Source organism: Kryptolebias marmoratus, linkage group LG1, assembly GCF_001649575.2.
Source record: "Kryptolebias marmoratus isolate JLee-2015 linkage group LG1, ASM164957v2, whole genome shotgun sequence".
NCBI lineage: Eukaryota > Metazoa > Chordata > Actinopteri > Cyprinodontiformes > Rivulidae > Kryptolebias > Kryptolebias marmoratus.
The window spans coordinates 17974341-17994519 of record NC_051430.1 but is presented as its reverse complement, the minus strand read 5'-3'; the positions used below and the strand labels follow the sequence as shown (position 1 = coordinate 17994519).

The window sequence follows — 20179 nt, the reverse complement described above, 5'->3', positions numbered from 1 at the left end:
CCACTGAGGTTTTTGATGGATTTAGTCGAGCAGTTTGTTTACACTGAGTGTGGACCCGCATTTCAGAACTACAAAACCACTGGAGTCAACCTTTTCAAACAGCACCATGATACAGGATACCCCTTTTTATGTTTGATTTCATTCTTTGAACTCAGTACCTTTAAGAATCAGTTTCTGTATTGCTGTAATCATCATATTCATAGAACTGAATCTGCAGTTCTTAGGTGACTGACCTTGTCCCTGCAGATATTTAAAGGGGAGGTCCAGTTTCTTGGAAAGTGAGTGTAAAAGTAATTGAAATATCTCATGAGCTTATGTATATAAATAAGACATAATATGCCATTTTTTAATCTTGTTCCGCTGAACCTGGGGCTTACTGCCACGACTGCACTTCTGCTCCTTCTCCTGCTGATTCTACTGAAGGAAGAGTAGTGTCAGTGTTTGTCTCTCAGCAGTTCTTTCATGTCTTCTGGTGTCCTTGTTAGGTTTTAACGGCTGATATATCTGCAGAAGCACAAGCATGCCACGATGCAAAAAGCAGGCAGTGCAAAAAAGTGGGCAGTCAGCATGCAGTGCGGAGAGGAAGACAGCAAGTCTTTGATCAGGTTTAACTGGCAAGTCAGGTCCTTGACATCTGAAGGGGAAGCAGAAAGGGTCTAAAGAGAACAACAAGCAGCTGAAAGGGAGAGAGGGTGTTTAAGCTCGGGGAAAGAGAAGAGGAGGGGTGGGAGGACGGTGAGGATTCATGCTGTGTTAGCATCCCCTCAGCAACTCCATCAATACTGCATACAGCTGAGAACCTGGCAGAGGTCCTCTGTGCTGCATTTTCAGAGAAAGAGAGCAACTCCCACGACCGGTCAGCTCAGTCTGCTGCTGCTGGAGGGGGGGCTCTGCGAGGGGCAGAGCACACACACACACAACCACAATCACACATTCCCTCTCTCTGGAACCTCTGCTGCATCAAGAGGCAGAAGAGGCGAGCGAAGGAGGGACACGCAAACTGGGAATACTCCAGCGAAGGGAGCCAATCCTGGAGAGGGAGTGCAAGGAAACTATGCTGCTGTGCTCCGCATGGGAGGCTGAGGACCAGGGAGTTTGACGGGATCTCAGTGCACCTGCTCCATGCACACTGGTAAGCTGATTTATTCTTTTTTACAGTCAGAAAGAACTGTAGCCCTGCTTTGTTACTTTTTGTTTGCGGTGTGTGTGATACGCTGCTGTGTGGAAAACGAGACTTGTTTATGTAGGTGCATTTTGCCTGCATTGCTTCACTGCTGTCACACACAGCACTTTGATAAACTTGTATGGGACTCGGACAGCACTCACCATGCATGGTTGGGGGTCCCATTTATCAGCTCCAGTTAAAAACACATTAAACTCATATTCAGTATCCTCCAAACCTAACCCTCTCCCAGTATATTATAAATTATATTCCTTTGTGGTGGTTTTAGTGGTGAGTCTATTTGTGTGTTTCGGTGTGAGCTTGCTTAGAAACAGTTACATGGAAGCACAGCTCCCCTGTAGGGGTGTACACCCCTTTGTAAACGTTAATTCCTGTTTTCCATGACATCATGGAGAGGTTATCGCTCAAAGCGGTGGCAAAATGACCTGACACAATTCATTTGCGTTTTTTTTTCTCTCACACACAAACTGTAGCTTCAGATGAAAAAGTTGACCAACTTAATGTGTCTCACATAAAGTAATTCAGAACGTCTTCAGAGTTGAATGAGATGTTTTCCTTCCACATGACGCCTACAGTGTGCATTATTGTTTCCACTGAGGGTTTGTTTTTTTGAATTCCTTTTTGAGCTTAGCTGTGACCCCTGTAATCTGGTGGAAATATGGCTCACATCACAGGCATTATATTTTATCTTAGTTCCTTTTTTTCCACTAAGGACTGTTTGTTGAAAAAAAAACAAAGAAGTTGCAGGAGCCACATAGAAAGAGCACCACTGCTATATAGTGAATAAGAATAATCAACTTGCTCTCAATGTATGACAACATATTGCACATATTGGAGATTTTTGTTATAGATGTCCTCAGTTTTTCAGTGATGAAATTATTCAGTATAAAGCTCTTCGTTGTGTCCCTTAGTCAGACTTTAACTTCAGACACTGCAGGAGGCATTTAACGAACTGACCTTCCACTTTCCATCATGGACATTCAAAGTGTGAACTGCAGAATAAAACATTTTCTGTTTTATGTGCTGGTCACTTACATTTAGAGTATCGTCAAGATGAAAGCCCTCCCCACCAAAAATAAGCCTAGTTTGAGAAGACATTTGCTTGTTTACGCAATCTCAGGACAATCTCCCAGAGGTTATCTTGTACGTCACAAACCAGGAGAATGTGCGGACTGTGAGTGACAGAGGTGGGGTCAAATTTTAAGCGTTACAAGTTCTTGTCCTTTTATCTGCTGAAGATCAGACAGCCGTAATAACTAACTGCAGGCTAACCTGTTGGGACACCTGCCAAGCAACTTAGAATAAATATATCAGACACCACAAACTTAGATGTTCATTAACAAAATGAGTCATTTAATTGTAGGTCTTTCATAATTTAACTGCTACTACATGTTCAGTGTTTTGTCCACTTTACTACATCTAAAGGCCACAACACGTTCTTCTCTTGCTGGTGCTTACCAGTGAAAATCAATGAGAATAACTGTTTTCCATGAGTGTTTATGTGTGGCACAATACTATCAGTGCTTGCAAAGCACTTAAGTTTCAAGTGATGGATGCGACCTTTACAGGGCAGCCACTTTGGCTCTTATCGGTCCGTTTATGGGTCTCTTTACCTCCAAACAGGAGTTGCACTTTGCTAATTCTGCCCTCCAACATTCCAGTAACAAGTGTTTAATTTTGTAGTGAAACTGACAGCTTGTTTGCAGGCAGGATTTATTAGCTCTGCTTTGGGACAGGCCCAACAGTGAAGGAGCGGGATCTGCGTCATATGCTGTGACGACCAAATCTGCTTAACCTACTTTGGGTTCTTTTGCACAAAATGTCTTTGGTTTGTTGGGTTAAGGTAGCGTTTAGTGTTGTTTATCAAGTTTTCAGTGCGGACAATTTAAATAAAAACAACATGTCATAGGAAATGTTTTTAGATATAGTTTATCTTTTTGGATTGTGATCTGATGTGTTGTTTTGTGTAGTTAGTGAAATCCACAACAACCAAGCTTTGGCTATGTTGGAGTTATTGGTAGCTGAGCGGAGGGAAATACAATGAATGCTTGAAGGAACAGTGCAGGAAAATGGACCAAAATGAAAAAGAAAAACCTTTACCCTTCTGGAGGATATTCAGGATGGAAAGACTGAAACATTACTAGAGGTAAAACTCATTGCTGGGTTTTATTTATTTTTTAACAGATGTTTAATTTGAGGTGCACATCACTTCCAGCATCACATCCTTCTGTGAAATATAAGGAACAACATTGAAAGATGAGTTGAGTTTTTTAAAACATTTATTTAACTAAATGTAAAAACCAACAGTATAAAATAGTCACAACTATTGTATACAGCCCAAATACATTTTTATTTTAAATATTTAACAATTCATTTTTTATCTAAAATTGTGCTATAGCATGTTCAGGAAGGAAACCCAGATATCCCTCTCCCCAGTAACAGGCTCCAGGTTCTCCTGGAGGATTCTAGTGCGTTACTATGAACTAAGGGACAAATAATCCCTCCATCGCAATCCTTCCAGCAAGTTTCCTGCTGCCCAAAAATCCTCCAAAAAGGAGGCAACCAGGAGGCTTTCTAATTAGATTCCCCCTCAGCTGACTGTTTGCGATGGTCATGACCCAAATCTCACAATCTGAGATCAATCAATCGAACATGTAGACCATATAAAAGATATAAACTGGAAGCTTCACTTTTTGGTTCAGTTCCTTATTCACCAAACCAGAGTACCAACCTCATTGCTGTGAACAAAGCCCTGATCCATTGGTACATTCCTTGTTCCATCTAGTAAACAGGACAACGAGATACTACTACTACTGACCTGAGATTTGGAGGTCCTGATTTTGATCCCACCTGCTTCCTATTTGATTGTAAACTTCTCCAGCATGTTCTAAAGCATTAAAGCTTGAAGACAGCAACAGCACCACATCTTCTATGACAGCGTAGACAGGATCCCGAGGTTCCCAAAGCAGACACCCTCCTCTCCACAGCTAGAACAGGTCATAAGATGGTTATTTGATCTCATTTTTGTTGTTGTTATATATTGAACACATGTACATCCTTAAGCGGTCTGCTAGATATTCAACAAAAACATTCTTAGAATTTAAAGGAGAAGTTTAACAAGTCATCTGAGACACAAAGGCTGGAACAGGTCAAAACACTTCATTCATTCTTGATATTTTGCTTGTCCACAATATGGATTGCAAAGCCACTAATAAACAAAAAAAGCAGTTTAACAGATGCAGCATGTTAAACATTTCCTCCAAATTTGGTGAAAAAAATGTTGAGAACATATATATAAAATCTGAGTAAATGTACTTATGTAATAATACTTTTATCCTCTGCAGTCAAATACATAGCTTAGAAACAACAGCGTTATTATATCTGTAGAGTTGTAAGCTGTTAGGGGAGATAACTCCATTCTTCATTTTGTTCTCCTTAACTTTTCTAAGCAGCGCTCCTTTCACCACTCCACACTTTTTTTTCCTCCCTGAAGTTCAAGCACCTTAGGATGTGTTCAGAATATCAAGCAGTTTCTGTGTTTTTAAAGGATGATTCTGTGATGGATCATATCGCAGGGAGTGATGCACCTATCACTGTGTGTGCTCAGATTCATAGCAGTCAGCTCTGTGTTAGTCACAGCCTACAGTATGTGTGGGTGAAACGCCGGAGCTGGCAGAAAAAGTGAGGGCAATGCGGCAACAAAACAAGGAGGATTTTGAAACCAAAGGGGCCCCTGCTTCCCTTTAAAACACAGTCTGACGGGAAAGTTAATAGGTCTCTGAGTGCTGTTAATTTTTAACCGTTTCCCATGCAAAATGCATGAACAAAGGTAACACTGCGTGTAGAAATGTTCCTAATTAACAAAATTGTTTCCTTTTAACAAGCATTAACATTTTACTTTGACATAAGCACTCACGGTGGCCTGGTTAGTGCTTCTTAGTCCTTGGATCTGTTAATATCAAAATCAAAAGCTGAACTTTTCACACAAATAAGTCTTTTTTTTACATTTTCTACTATGATTTCTTAAAATCAAATAAATTATTCACTGCTTAAATGGTGGCAATGCTCTTTTTCTTCTCATTAGACTTTTTTGCCCTCCTGTGAGGTGTGTGTGTGTGTGTGTGTGTGTGTGTGTGTGTGTGTGTGTGTGTGTGTTTGACCGTGTTGCTGTTTGTCCACACAGATTATATGGAGGAGCTGATGTGTGCAATGGCCATCTTGGACCTGCAGGCCTTCATACCAACAGTTCTGCGTTACTGTTCCCTCCTCAGCCCGCAGCCAGACCTGAACGTCTAACCCCTCCTCCTCCTCCCTCTCCCCCATCCCTCCCTCCCTCCTCTCTGGCGTCCTTCTTTCCTGGGCCCACCATGGGAGGATGCTTCTCCAAACCCAAACCAGGTGAGCAACCTGCCTCCCTGACTCAACCACTGGTGTAGATCCAGTGTATTTTTTAAAAAAATACACCTCTTTTCTGCTGCAGCTTAAAATGATAACAGGAAGATCCTACAGTGTGATGCACTGTAATAAAACAAACCATAATGTGTAATAAATGTTCGTATAGATACAAAAAATGTAATAATGCTGTTGTTGGAGTGAACTGCAAGTCTTTTTTTTATCACTTTTCAGTTGAACTGAGTGATGTAGTTGAAATTGTTTTCTTTATTTCACTCTGAAGATTTGGTTTTGTTTTTTAGTTTTTTAAAAATTATTTCCAAGACAGTACTTGTTCTGATTTTTTTAAACCTTTGTTTCCTCAACACGTTTATGTCCAGTTAGTATTTTCCTTTCCTGTTTAATTTAGAAACTTTGAATTCTCTCGTTTAGTTTGTTTTGAAATAATCATCTAAAACTCAACAGTATTTTTTACTCTCCATGTTTCCTGGTCAACAGCGTCTAGTTTTACTTTGTATGAAATAATTTTGGTTCAGATCAGTAAATGGTTGCTCAGGTTTGTTTTTCAGTTTAATTCACAAAGCATCTGTAAGGGAGAGATGTGCTTCAAACTGTGCTGCCAAACAAACATCATTTACATGAAGTGTTACGCAATCATTTAGGAGGGAAAACTGAATATTACTGCCAGGGCAAAAATGATCTGATTGATCATTCTTTGTGAGATGTGGTTGGTAAGAAATGTTTATTATCTACAGAAAGTTGGGAGTATTTGTGACTTAGGAGAAAAAACAGGTGAAGAGGAGTAATCTGCTGCACTGGTGCCTTCACAAAAAGAGGACTGTCATGTCAGGAAAGGCATTATTTATCCTCTGTATAAGTCATGAGTTCCAGACATTGTTGAAAAGGATTTTTAGTATCTAAAAATTAATTTATTTAAAAAAAACAACACTTTTCACAATCATACAAGATCTCATTATATAAAATACTATAAAATACTGTAATCAGATCAATATAAAACAGGTCTAACATTAGTTTATCAAGTATTTTTGGTATTTTGTCAATCATGGCTTTAGTTGAACAATAATATGAAAATACATTATAACACCAATATCTTACACACAAAAAAGTCAACACTTATTGTTGTCATTGGAAGAAGTTTAATATAAACAGGAGGGTTTAGTTAAATTTACAGGACTGCAGCATTGTGGTTATTTTAACATTTAAACCAAGAGACATTTATATATTAATATTTGAGATTGTTTTTAGTTTGATATCAATAAAAAAGTTCATATAATAAATTAACATATAGATCTCACATTTGCTGTCTCTAAAATCCTGCCACACACGTCCCTTCAGTCTCCTCTGATTACTGCAGTGTTTTGTGTAGGAGGAAGTTAAACCCTCTCTGTGCCGTCTTCACTGAAGAGGATTACACACCGAGGCACAAATGCACATAATGAAACTGTATGTTTATTCATTTCTGTGCTAGATATGAGGTAACACACTCCGCCTTTCATTCGTCGTGTTAGAACACAAAATTGCATGTAATCAGTCTTTCTTATGGCAGAGAGACATGTTCCTTTAAACCATATAACATACACTTATCACATACAATAATCATGACCACCTGATTAATTTTGTGTAGGTGGAACCAGTTGGAGCATGAACAGCTCCCCTGAAGATGTCCTGCAGCGTGATGTACCAAACTAACAACAAAAAAATCTTTCAGGCATCGTTGACTTTGAGCTTTCTGTGAATTGTGCTTGCTTCCCACAGATGCTCCATCAGATTGTTATTTTGGGAGTTCAGAGGCCAGATGAATACGTCAGACTCTCCTCTGAGTCATTGTTAAATAGTTCCTGTAGGGCCCTCTGCTGTCCTGCTGAGAAGAGAGTTGATGATGCGTGTGATTAGTCTAAACAAAGTTTTAGAAAAGCTGCAAGTGTCATTGCTTCTTTTCTTTGCAGAACATTGTGTTCGAACAACCTAAGCAGTCACGTTCACTTTAATTGCCAGTGGTCATAATGTTATGGTTGGTGGGAAATTATCATCTTACTGCTGGATTAGCTACTATCAACAGAGTAGACAGTTTAGACTACTAAGATTTATTTTAATTGTTAACATCTTATTGATTACTGCCCCAACAAAGGTGGACAATCATGTAATTGCCTGTGTGTGTGTGTGTTTGTTAGCAAAATATCTGAAAAATCACTGGACGGGTTTTGATGAAACCCTCAGAAAGTAATCACTGGATATAGATTTAAAACTGATTTTGGAGTCAACCCAATTCAAGATGACAGATCTGACCTACCCCATCAAACACAAACACATTGCTACAAGGCAGCCATGTTTAGAGGCATTCAGCTAAATTTGGTGTGGTAGTAGCTGAGAGTCATCCCCGTCACGTACTTCGAGCATCAACAGATTGTGTGAGATGTTTGTTTGAAACTGCAAGACAGTAGGTGATATGCATTCCTCTAAGGCAGGGGTGTCAACTCCAGGCATCAAGGGCCACTTTACTGGAAGTTTTAGGTTTTTCTGCTCCAACGCACCTGCTTCAAGTAGTTTAATTACCTCCTCACCAAATCATCAAGTTCTCCAGAAGCATATTCATAAGCCATTAAATTAAGGCAGGTGTTTTAAAGCAAGAACACATATAAAACATGCAGGAGAGCAACCTTCTTAAATTAATTTATTGATTTAAACAGAAACGAATTTATAACACTTGTACATGGGAGTATGGAAGAGTAACCTTTTGCTTTATTCACCTATTAATGATATTTAACCATGTCCAGCAGTTCAGTATTATAAGATGGCATTTATCACCACAAGCAGAAAGGATTCCTCTTAAAATGAATAATGGTAGCATCAAAATAGAGTCCAGTTAAAGACCCCAGTTCTAAAACAAATGCAATAGAAAGGCAGAAAGATCAGAAAACGTTAATGTTAGCCGTTTTTATTCAATCTACTGATGAAAGTGAAGTGTAAAGTGTTAATGATGATTCTTTCCCCTCTGGATACACAGCATAAATGTCTTCATTGCAGTGTAACTGGTTTTATGATTAGATGTATGAGAGAGGGGCGCTTTAAAGGCATGGCACCCTGCCACTTCATTCATTTGCATAAAATGTGCTGAAAAGTTACAAATCCAGTAAAGGGGTATGGAGTATCAGCACCTAAACGGTGCTTTAGTTCAGGAAAAGGCCCCATCTGCATTCAAGCTCTGAACACTGAATATTAATCAGAAAGCCCTCCTGGAAATATATTTTCTCACAAAACTGGATAACTCTGATTTGATCAAGTCTCGTTCAGATGGAGGTATTACAGCAGCGGCTTCTGGAGATTCTCTTTAAGCACAGACTGTTTTCCCTTTCCCTTTCTTCTGCGATTGCGCTCACTGTTATGATTTTCCATTGATTTTAATTAAGACTTGCTCAGCAGGAGAAAATTCCAGCCAGATTACTGCGTAAGAACAGGATGATCAGCACATTTTTTTTCCCCTCCTCCAGCCAAACAGATACAGGCTGCTGCAGTGAAAAGTGAAGTTACACAACCATTTCTTCATGTTCACAAATACGGAGTCGACAGCAGCACACTGTGTGCCACCAAAGACAATAAAAGTACAAACAAGACAGAGATTAGTCTTCTCCATTCTTTGACTGTAAATTATTTTTACTGGGAGGCAGAAAAGATTGAGGGAAAATAGAAAAGGCGAGTTGTTGAGATGTAATTATGTGATTATTTTAAGATTAGATTTGGAGGCAAAATCCTGAGTTACTCCTCGTTTTTTTTGTTTTTGTATTTTGATATTTAGTATGTATGGCACAGGTTTTTACTTTTTACATAACTTTTTCCCAGTGGTGTGCAATTAATCAGTTTTTATCATTAAACACCTGCTTCATCAACTTCAGAAATGCCGAACTGTCCTTAAAATGCAAAAAAGAGAAGACATGAAAAAGAGTAGGGGAGAAAGAGAAAGTTGTCCTTAAAACGCCCTGCCTTTCTCTGCTTCCTGTTCTCATTTGTTTCAGTTGTGGAGATGTCAGAGTCAATTTGACCCAAAGTTGTAAATGCCCCCCATTGCCTGAAGGGAAATTACTTTTCCAAAGCACCGGCAAAGGACAGAAATTAACAAAAAAAAAAAAAGATGAGAATTCAAGTATAAAAGTTCAATCTGACAATATGAGTTATTATCACATAAACAGATGAAACCTTTCCTGTTGGTCCCTTAATAGAAACTGTGACTTACTGAATGTTATTGTTCAAACAGTTCTCTAAGAAAAGACGTATCTGTTGTGCAGTTGAAGTTAAAGTGGAACTCTCTCTCCTGGACAAAGAAAAAGAGGTGGACGGCCTGTCGCCCAACGGAAAAGCGAGTCCCTTTGCTGACTGCAGACCTAACGGGGCCCTGGGACACGGCTCCGATGACGACGCCACACTGCTCCCATTCAGCCACAAATCCCGTGACTACGTGGAGGCCTCCGTGTGTCACGTTAAAGACTTGGAAAACGGACAGTAAGGAATGGTTCATCTTCCACTCAAACACATGGATGCACAATCATGTAAACAGCTGTTGATGTATAAACCTTATCTTATTTCTTTCTTCATCACTTTTTTTTCCAAGTATATAATCTTAGTATGGAATTTGCTCGGGTATAAACATACAAAGAAGGACCTGCAGTGTTCAAACATTAAAAATCCATGTATTTATGTAGAAACTGTGGTTAGATTACAGGTACAGGGTCTGTCCAGCAGAGAGCACTGACAGATTAGGTTGTAAAATATCCACACAGCTCAGACTACATCCCAGTCAACAGTAAACACAAGTGACAAAAAAACAAAGACGCTATATATAAGGTCCAAATTAAGCAAATTTCCTGATCTTTAAGGTTTTGGTTTTAGATCATCCTCTTTAAAACTGCAAAATATTTTATCTTTGCATCAACAAAGAATGCATTTCTTAAAGTTGTTGTGTCTTTATAACAAGCAAAATTTGTCATTTTCACAGCATATAGCCTCAATTTTAAAGTTTTAAAGCTGTAAAAATATGTAAAAAATAAATAATGAATAACTTTAAGATGTTGAAAACATTGAAAAATTTGCTTAAAAGAATAAATGTTCACTTTAAATTTGCTCCCAGCACTTTGTGGATGATGGCATTCCAAAATATTTTTAGCATGAAGTAGAGTATTTAAAAAATGTAGGGTTCTGAGAAATCTGGGTTCTGTGTGGGGTTGGGCTTCAAAGCAGTGATAACTACAGAAACGCCATTCTCTGCAAAAATGTAGCCGGAACTCTGAGTGCTGAATGACTTGGCTGAAATTTGCTGAGAAAGCTGAAACTGACTTGTTTAGGCTAAAAGAAGCAGAACGGCTGCTAAAAGTGGTTGTTTCAAAACTATTTCTGAAATTCATTAATTCAGCGTCGCTCGACTAAAGAGAACATGAATCATTTTACTTCTTATTAGCACAAAATGTAAAAGTATCTGTGGTAATGTGGGGGTATATTAGTGCACAGAGCATCAGTATAATTTTGGTTTTAGGTGAGCGGCTCCTGTCCTGTAGTTTATTTGTAGATTAGAAAAAGTGCATTTCCTGCTGAACCTGAGTGTAAACGCCCTCCTTGTTCCTGTGTTTGGGACAGAATGAGAGAGGTTGACCTGGGTTGTGGAAGAGCTTTGTTGATCAAAGAACACGGAGAGTTTTCAGCCATGGGCCACAAGTGTCCACACTACGGAGCCCCCCTGGTTAAAGGTGAGTCAAATAGTTACAATTAAGATTATTAATGAGACAAAACAGCATTTAAGTCACTTTCTGTCCTTCCAGGAGTGCTATCCAAAGGACATGTACGCTGTCCCTGGCATGGCGCCTGTTTCAACATTTCAACAGGAGACATCGAGGACTTCCCAGGTCTGGACAGTCTCCCTACCTTCCAGGTGAACGTCCCTACTGGTGCAGTCTCATAACACATTTCCTGCTGAATCCTGAAAAAAAAAGTGTCCACATCAGTCATGTTTGTTTTCTCCAGGTCAGAGTAGAAAAGGACAAGGTGATCATTCGTGCAAACAAGCAGGTAAAAACAACAACAACAACAATGAAAGATGAATATAAAAAAGTAAACAGGTGAGGAATCCATTCCTCTTTTTTGCATCTTTTCAGGCTCTTCAGTCACAGAAGAGATCTAAACCTATGGCTCGATGTTCAGCCGTCATCAACTCCAGTTCAGGCTTCAGTCACGTTCTCATCATTGGCTCAGGTTGGTGCGTTTCTTAAGTTTTCTTCACTAAAGAGAAATGTTCTCTTGAATTTCCAACCACTGCCTTATGATTACAACAATCTAGTGACGTTTTTGTTGCCAGGTCCAGCAGGTTTGGTGTGTGCGGAGACACTGAGGCAGGAGGGCTTCACTGATCGTGTTGTGATGTGCACCATGGACAGACATCCTCCGTATGACAGGCCTAAACTGAGTAAGGTTTGTACAGAGATCCAGATTGTACACACTGAGACAGAGCTGCTTTAGCCCACAGGTCTAACAAACTACAGAGGAGCTGCGAAAACAGGACCAATGTGTTTCTATGAGCAAAATCCAGGGACTGGAGTTGCAAATTAGCTGTAGCTATACACTTTTTGGGCAACGCACCAGTTACAGACATGTCCTGTTCTATGTTTGTGTGCATTGTCCCTGTCAAATAAACTAATAAATGAAAAAAAAGGAAACATTTGTAAATAAGGATAAATATTAGCAAAAGACTAGTTTGAAGTAGCAGAACAGTAGCTAAAAGAAGGAAAAATCTAGCTAAAAGTAAAAAAGGCTAGCTAAATGTTGCAAAAAGTTAGTTAAAAGCAAAAAGTAGCAAAAGACTCAAAACTAAAGGTAGCAGAAAAAAAATAGAGCCACTATAGTGAAACAGATTTCAAAGAGGTTTCTGAAGGAACTGAAGAGATCTCAACGTATTTCTATGAGAAACATTTGAAAATAAAGATAAATAATTTGAAATGTGAAAAAAATTACAAAAACTAAAAGCTGAATATTTTGCTATAATAATGGCTAAACTGGCTCACATTATGCAGAGGTAGTTTGCAAAAAAACGTCGGGAAAAATAAAGAACAAGAAAACGACAATGTGAATGCTGACTCAGCATTCACACAAAGATCATTTGTGCTCAGACCTGCAGACAGAATGTGTCCCAAATGAGTGAGACGGATTGCTCTTTGTTTGAGGATTCTTGTAACATTTACTCAGCTCTAACCTGCTTGCCTCAGTCCTTAGACAGCACAGCAGAGCAGCTGAGGCTGCGCTCCCTGGACTTCCTGCAGGACCACGACATTGAACTGTTCACGGAGAAAGAGGTGAGAGACGGTGACCTCTATATCTGCTGGGTATGGGGGAAAGCTGGCTGATTTAACAGATTTTTTTTTTTTCCTAATTCGTGTTTAAAACATTCACTAAAATCCAATTTATGTGACTCTGCAAGTCTGCAATACTTGTTTTAGGTTGTAGCGGTAGATGTGAAGGGTCGAGCGGTGACATTTGAAGATGGCTTGAGGATGGAGTACAGGAAACTCTTTATTGCCACAGGCAGCAAGTAAGAAAAACCATTTATTCTGTGTGACAGTAAAGCAGCAGAGACCATAAATGATATCTGAATGTTGTAATTTTACTGTCACAGACCAAAACCGATGAACTACAAGGGTAAAGATGTCAGGAACGTGTTCCATCTCCGGACGCCTGAGGATGCAAACAGCATCGCGAGGCTGGCCAACAACAAGAATGCTGTGATTGTTGGAACGTCGTTTGTTGGTGAGACAAAGACACAAAGCTGAACACAGTTCTTGTTGACTGCTCAAGGGAAAATATTACCAGGAAGTGTATAATTAAAAGAGGAAATCTCTTAAGAATCCTCTACTCATAAAAAGTAAACACTACTCTTTTAAAATGTGGTGACTAACCTTTCTTAGTGATCTTATATAACTATACTGTAGACCCATTTGCGAAAACATTCAGATGCCGAATTAAAACCCAGAACAAGATGCAGCGATTTGTAAAACCATTTGAACCCTTTAACAAATTGAGAATAATCACCAGACAATAGCTCAAAGGTTAAAACTGAAAATATTTTTTGTTTCTTCTTTGTTTTTTTGCTCTTGTAATTTCAAAAATGTTCAGAAGAGGAGCTAACAATGGCAGGAAAGATTCTGTAAAATGAAAATTACCAACAACAAGTGGAAGCTTTTCTAATGTTGTTTCATTTTAGGGTAACAGGCTACTATAAAGAAACATGTTGTAAAAGTAAAAAGAGTCTTTCAGAGACGCTGAGTCTATCAGATGTAAAGATGAAGAGGAGTAGAGCTCCTTCATCGAGAGGAAAACCTCCCTGTAGGGGGACAAGTCAAAATCTGGAGCTGAAATCAAATTCAGAGGAAAAAATGTTCCTAAAAACAACATTTCATTTGTTGTCACTGCTTTATTTTCAGTTTAATCTGGTGGCTAAAGATGAACAAATCATACATTTTTTTTTAATACATTATTTTTTTACTCTGTTTGAATGTTATTCTAAATTTATAGTAGGCACTGGTGAGCCGAAACATTATAATCACTGATAGGTGAGGTGAGAAACATTATCTTTAATGGCACCTTGCTTTGGCAGCAAATAAATATTCAGTCCCTGCAGCTGATGTGTTGAAAGCTGGAAAAAATAAAACAATCCTAAAACATTTAAGCAGCTTTTCAAGGAGAATCAAAGTGTGATGCACGACTGCAGCTCTCGTTGGATGTTCCTGATGTAATCAGGACTGACTAATGGTGATCCAGGGGTTACGGTCGTTCAGTGACTCTGAGGAATAAAGACTGTCTGCTCCTGAAGAAGAGCTGCTGCTGCTGAAACTGCAGGCTGGTGGGGGCACTAAGTCCCTCGTTGTGGTCCCTCGTCACATCTGTATGGGAAGCTCTGACGACCTGCAAAAATGGTTCAAGAATAGTTTGAAAACACGTCAATGAGTTTAAGTTTTCAATTCATTTTGAAGTTAAAGTTTAGCTTCTTTTGGATGCGCTGGACATAAGTCAGATTCCTGAAAGTTCGATTTTGAGTTAAAGCATCAACTGGTGACACCTTGGTGCCTAATAACTCGAGGGAACCTCAAAGGTCTGAGGGAGTCCATGTCTCAAAAAGCAGGTCTGCTTTGGTTTTTGGTCTGAATCTTGGAGAAAACCTCGCCTGAATTTGTTTAGATTGTCCATTTAGTGTGGTGTCTTTGCTGTGTTGGCAGGAATGGAGGTGGCTGCAGCTCTGACCGATAAGGCCCACTCAGTCTCAGTCATCGGGATCGAGTCCGTCCCCTTTAAAAATGCTCTCGGGGAGAAAGTAGGGAAAGCCATAATGAAGGTAAAGTCACTCTCCTGGGAAATCAAGCTTTTTGGATCATGAAGCACGTCCACATTAACGCCATCAGCATTCTTCATGAGAGGCAGGCTCTGGCGTAAAATGCAAATCACATTATTTATTTCTGGTCGATGCCGCGGTCCCAGAGTGGGCCTTAGATCTTTTCATTAGCAACGATTGATCTCAGAGGTCAGATGGAAAAAGAAGCGGCGATGAACTCTCTGTCTTGTGGTTTTTCCGAGTTTACTGTAAGCGTTTGTCTTTGCAGCTGTTTGAGACGAACAGGGTGAAGTTCTACATGCTGAACGAGGTGTCAGAGATGATTGGTCATCATGGACAGGTATTCAGAAAGTGAGAGAAACAGCATAACATGCTACCTTAGACGCACTAGTCTTGTTTATTTCGTATATGGTGAATATCAGATAAGAAACACAATCATTAGCTAAAATGAAGCCATCTTAAAAAGAATGAAAAAAAAAGAACCTGGAGTGATTTTACTCTACTCAAAATACTTAAATTAAAAAGAAATATGTTGAGTTTAAATGCAGAGGTATTTGCCTCATTAAGAGTGTGTTTGTAGTTTGAACAGGTTTTACTAATTCAAAAATGTGTTTGAAATTATTCCTTATAGTTCTGATTCATAAGAGGCTAGTTTTGGCACAAATAAAGACAACATTTGGCATGTTATTTAATCCAATCCAGTTTGTCCTCAAATGACACAAAACAGCTCATAAGAATCTCTTGGGTTTCATTTGTGCTCATCTGACATGAATCAACCAATAAATTGTGGCATTCCTGCATAAAAAAGCCCAAATGTTTACAATTTCTATTTCTTTTTAATCAATACTAAAGAAGTTTTTTATTTTATTTCTTTTTTTTTACTTTTTTGAAGACTACATAACCACAAAGACTTAAATCTTTTCAAAAGGTTTTTAGTATTATCAGTCTTGTATCACATTCATAAAACACAGAAACCAGTAAAACACCATCAGAGGGACTGGGATGCTTATTTCACTATTTTCCACGTGCATTTAAATGTATTATTGAAGCATGCTGAATATAAAATAAGTTCATTAAAAGTTTGCGTTTTAGTATCAATGTGTTCACATCCTGCAGGACAAAACATTTCTTTTTCTGTCCCACAGCTGAAAGAAGTCGTCCTGAAGAGCGGGAAAGTCCTGCGGGCGGACGTGTGCGTCATCGGAGCAGGTGAAGTCAAACACCTTGAAAAGCCGACCATCTTTCAGGTCTCTCTGTCCCTCTGCTCCATGTTCAACCTGCTTTCCTGCTTGTTCTCCTGCAGGAAGCGTTCCTGCCGCAAGTTTCTTAAAGCAGAGCGGCATCCACTTGGACTCCAAGGGCTTCATCACTGTGAACAAGGTTCGTCACAAATCCAGAGGCCTGAGGGGAAATCTGCTTTCATCTCGTTTGAGATTTTCTCACTTTCCTCTGAACTTTTTCCTCACCTGCAGATGATGCAGACAAACGTGGACGGGGTCTTTGCTGGAGGAGATGTGGTGACGTTTCCTTTCCCACCACGCAACAACAAGAAGGTGAACATCCCTCACTGGCAGATGGCTCATGTACACGGTGAGTGGGCCACATTGGGTACACATTACTGAGAAGTGCTCCAAAAATGAATTAATTTTTCGTTTTCTTATTTTCAATGCCGGCTGACAGGCAGGGTGGCAGCTCTCAGCATGATGGGCAGAAGCACTGAGATCAAAACTGTGCCTTACTTCTGGTCGGCCATGTTCGGGAAGACCATTCGCTATGCAGGTGGGGAAGACTTTGTTTAAAAATGACAGACTTGAAACGAAATTGTGGGGATGTAAAGCATGCTGAGAGACATTACTGTTGCTAATACTTTTTCCAAATTAAGCAAAGGAAAACAGCAGAATCGTCTTGCAATTTGCATTTCTTAATCAAATCTCTGCTGAAGTTTAAGAACGTAAATAACAGGAGAGTGTTGGAGCTGATTGATTTGTACAAAACAAGGAGCAAACATGAAAACTTTCAACTGGAAAAATAGAGAAGAATATAAAATTTCTTAAGGATTGTAATTTACCTCAGCGTGTGTCCAGAGTTGTTGGTTATTCTCAGTCAAATGTGTCTAAAATGTGAAGCAAATCCAAATATAATGAGAAGGCTGTGAGGTTAAAACATGCAGGAAGATGTCAAAAGGTGAGGAGAGAAAACTGAAACAAACAAATAGGTAAACTTGTAAGAAATCAACCTCAGTAGCATACGGAGAAGCTCAGTTCAAACCATTATTAACATCTACACGTGTAAATAAAGTCACCGTTGGCCTCAGAGCAGCGAGCGTTTGCACTTTTCTTCAGGAAAGTCACGAGAACTCAGTGAAATGACAAGAATACAGCCTGGATCTGGATCCCATCAAACATTTTTTATGGAAACTGAAAAAAAGAGTCCATTTTGAGGCTGATCTGTCAGCTAAAATGAAAAAGCTGCAAACCGATTTATGTTTTTCATTTGTGAAGCATATGCCTTAAAAAAGTGTTTTTTGGTTTTCTTTTCTTCTGTTTTTCGTTTTTTTTCATCATGATTGAGTCCTTTTCTTCTGCTTGATATAAAAACTTGTCACACATCACCACAACTTTATTTAACTTTTAGCTGGGATGTTCAAGTGTCATTTAAAATGTTGGGTTTATGATTTTGTTTCCACCCACAGCACAAAGACTGATGAAACATTTTCTAATTCTGGTGTTTTCACATTTTCTGATCAAATGTAGTGTGAGGCAAACGTACAATATGAGTAATCTGTTGTGTATTTACATTAAAATAATAACAACTAAAGAAAGCCTAACTTGTTTTTTTCTTTCTCTCTGTGGAGGTTACGGTGATGGGTTTGATGATGTCATTATTCAAGGAGATCTGGATGAACTGAGATTTGTTGCGTTTTATACCAGGTAATACATTTATTTATCTTTTATTGTGAAGAGTCGTCTATTTGATGATGCTTTCTTTTCTCCCCATGTTCTTTAGGAGTGAGGAGGTGGTCGCTGTCACCAGCATGAACTATGACCCCATTGTATCGCGGGTGGCCGAGGTCCTGGGATCCGGGAAGACGATTAAGAAGCGAGACGTGGAGTAAGTCTTCAGCTGAGATTTAATCCTGGTCATGTTGTTCTGTAGGTCTTAGGAGCAAATAAAATGACAAATCTTATCGCTGTACTACTACTACTACTACTACTAATAATAATAATAATAATAGTAATAATATTTGGGACTGTAGATAAAAATTAGCCTGTAGGGCTAAATTTAGCACATTTACATGATGTTTTCATAGTGAATAAATAAATAAGCTTAAATATCTTCACAAACTTTAATACAGAACATAATTAAAGAAAAATACATTAAAAAAAATCTAAATTAAAAAAACGTATTTCCTCCTGGCTCTGGCCTTTCTGTGTGGGTTTTCTCTGAGTACTCTGGTCTTCTTCCACAGTATAAAAACATGCACATTGAGTTAATTGTAGATTTAAAATATAATATTATGTGTGGGTTTGTTTGTGTATGTCAAACACCTTTTGACACCAAATAGGATGAAGCGAGTACAGAAAATGGATGATTAATTGACCTAAACATACACCGACTGAGACTTATCTTATAGAAGTTAATACATTCATTATTAATCCATTCATTAGATATTCTGTCTCTACTTGTTGCATAATTACAGTTTTCCTTACATCTTCTTGTCTTTCCCAATAATGCAAACATAAAACTGAAGGATGTTAGCACGGCTTGGCAAGTATGGAAACATATCAGCTTTTCCCCTTTTTTATTATATTTTATGACACTTACAAGCAGCTGCTACTTTACCCACTGACTCATGATGACGTGAACTTGTTTTTAATCCTCATTCTGCGTTTTGTGTTGCAGGACTGGAGACATATCTTGGTTGATTGACAAAGGCGGTCACTGACTTCACATCTATGGACCCAAAGTCCACCGGACACCTCAATATGGACACATTTGGTGCTGAGACACTGAGCAGCTATCACATTTTATTCACACACACACACACTCACACACACTCTGGGCACATGACAGTGTCTATCTCAGACACTCCTACCACAGGACAACAGCTCGTTTTGTTGCTGAGAGACACTTTAACGTGACAAACTGACCCAAACATGGTGCGAATCGCCGTGTAGGCAGGTGTTAGTGTTTCAGAACAAAGCAATATGGGTTTCAGCCTTTGCGCTGCTCCAAGTTGTATCTACATGTACCTTTTGTTAATAAGAAGCCATGGATGGGCATTGGCATTTTTTTTTTGTACCAATAACATTGTATATACTTATAATCCTGAGTGCACTGTAACAGCATAAGAGCATTTTATGTGACAGGGCGGTTGCTTACATACAGACCTTAGAGCTGCATGGTAAAGGTTCCTGTGGGAGAAATTCAAAATAAGCCCCAAACCAGAGAGATCTGAACTGAGACCTGCGACAAAACTCCCTGAATGCAGCTAAAACAGAGTCAGTAACACATGCATACAGCTTTAATCTGTGAATAATTGACAGAACTACAACGTACCTCCTTGTAGTAGTTGCCTTGCTAGTAAGGTGCATAAATTAATTCTTTTAATGATACTAATCACATGCTTGTGCAATAGATTAAAGTTTTTTTTTCTCAAAACAAAGAGCAATAACTCCTCTAGGTGAATACAGAAGTAGCTTAAGGATGTTTTTATCTCCATATAGGGAAATCATTTGTTACTAACTCAGGGAACTGAGGTCTGTGGCCTGGGCCTATTGGTCCTTTTACACTCACTGTTGCTTTAAAATTGACCCCTGTAACTTCCCAGCTTTTCTTGTTTTCATTCAGCAAGGCTCTGTAATGTGTTCTGAGGTACAAAGCAGGTGTTTGATTACGTCCTGGTGGACCGAAGATCCGATCAGCTTTGATTCTTGACCCTCAAGTCAATACCGTAATTAAAAGCAACAACAAAAAGTGTTGTTCTTCCTACAAAAGAAGCCAGAATTTCAAACTAAACTTTGGAAATAAAAGTGATCCAACAAAACCCATCTGCTGCTGCTGAATTAAAGTTTCATTTCTTTCTTTTACATTATTTCAGCTTTTGTGTACATAGAGGAAAAGTCAGATTAATCCTAAAATGTATTCTTTAAATCAAACTAATCAGCAGGGGACTCTCAGAAAAATAACACAGTAGCCAGTTTGGATAAAACCTTGAAACTAAC

At 38.9% G+C, this 20179-nt stretch overlaps 1 protein-coding gene across 3 annotated transcripts; it reads left to right on the top strand.

The window, feature by feature from the left end:
- The first annotated feature begins 626 nt into the window (after window positions 1–626).
- On the top strand, window positions 627–19996 carry LOC108234420 (apoptosis inducing factor mitochondria associated 3). 3 transcript variants are annotated; one of them, XM_017413611.3, is made up of 21 exons: window positions 627–1132; window positions 5367–5581; window positions 9913–10090; window positions 11219–11328; window positions 11401–11510; window positions 11603–11647; window positions 11734–11830; window positions 11934–12046; window positions 12838–12924; window positions 13069–13160; window positions 13245–13375; window positions 14842–14957; window positions 15223–15294; window positions 16100–16163; window positions 16258–16334; window positions 16427–16544; window positions 16635–16733; window positions 17809–17884; window positions 17961–18065; window positions 18706–18726; window positions 18858–19996. In XM_017413611.3, the coding sequence occupies exons 2-21, from the start codon at window positions 5551–5553 to the stop codon at window positions 18898–18900; spliced, it is 1785 nt and encodes a 594-aa protein (XP_017269100.1). In that variant the 5' UTR covers window positions 627–1132; window positions 5367–5550; the 3' UTR covers window positions 18901–19996. The 3 variants fall into 3 exon arrangements, with proteins under 3 accessions (XP_017269100.1, XP_017269097.1, XP_017269099.1); XM_017413608.3 differs by having other exon boundaries at window positions 628–1132; window positions 9877–10090; XM_017413610.3 differs by lacking the exon at window positions 18706–18726 and having other exon boundaries at window positions 631–1132; window positions 9877–10090.
- Window positions 19997–20179: the final 183 nt, after the last annotated feature.

What these genes read in the sequence shown, in the direction of transcription:
- LOC108234420 (XM_017413608.3), top strand. Translation starts at nt 5,551, where the DNA reads ATGGGAGGATGCTTCTCCAAACCCAAACCAG. An exon ending in TCATTCGTGCAAACAAGCAG is followed by an intron (nt 11,648 to 11,733) that starts GTAAAAACAACA and finishes GCATCTTTTCAG; the next exon opens with GCTCTTCAGTCACAGAAGAG. An exon ending in AACTGTTCACGGAGAAAGAG is followed by an intron (nt 12,925 to 13,068) that starts GTGAGAGACGGT and finishes TACTTGTTTTAG; the next exon opens with GTTGTAGCGGTAGATGTGAA.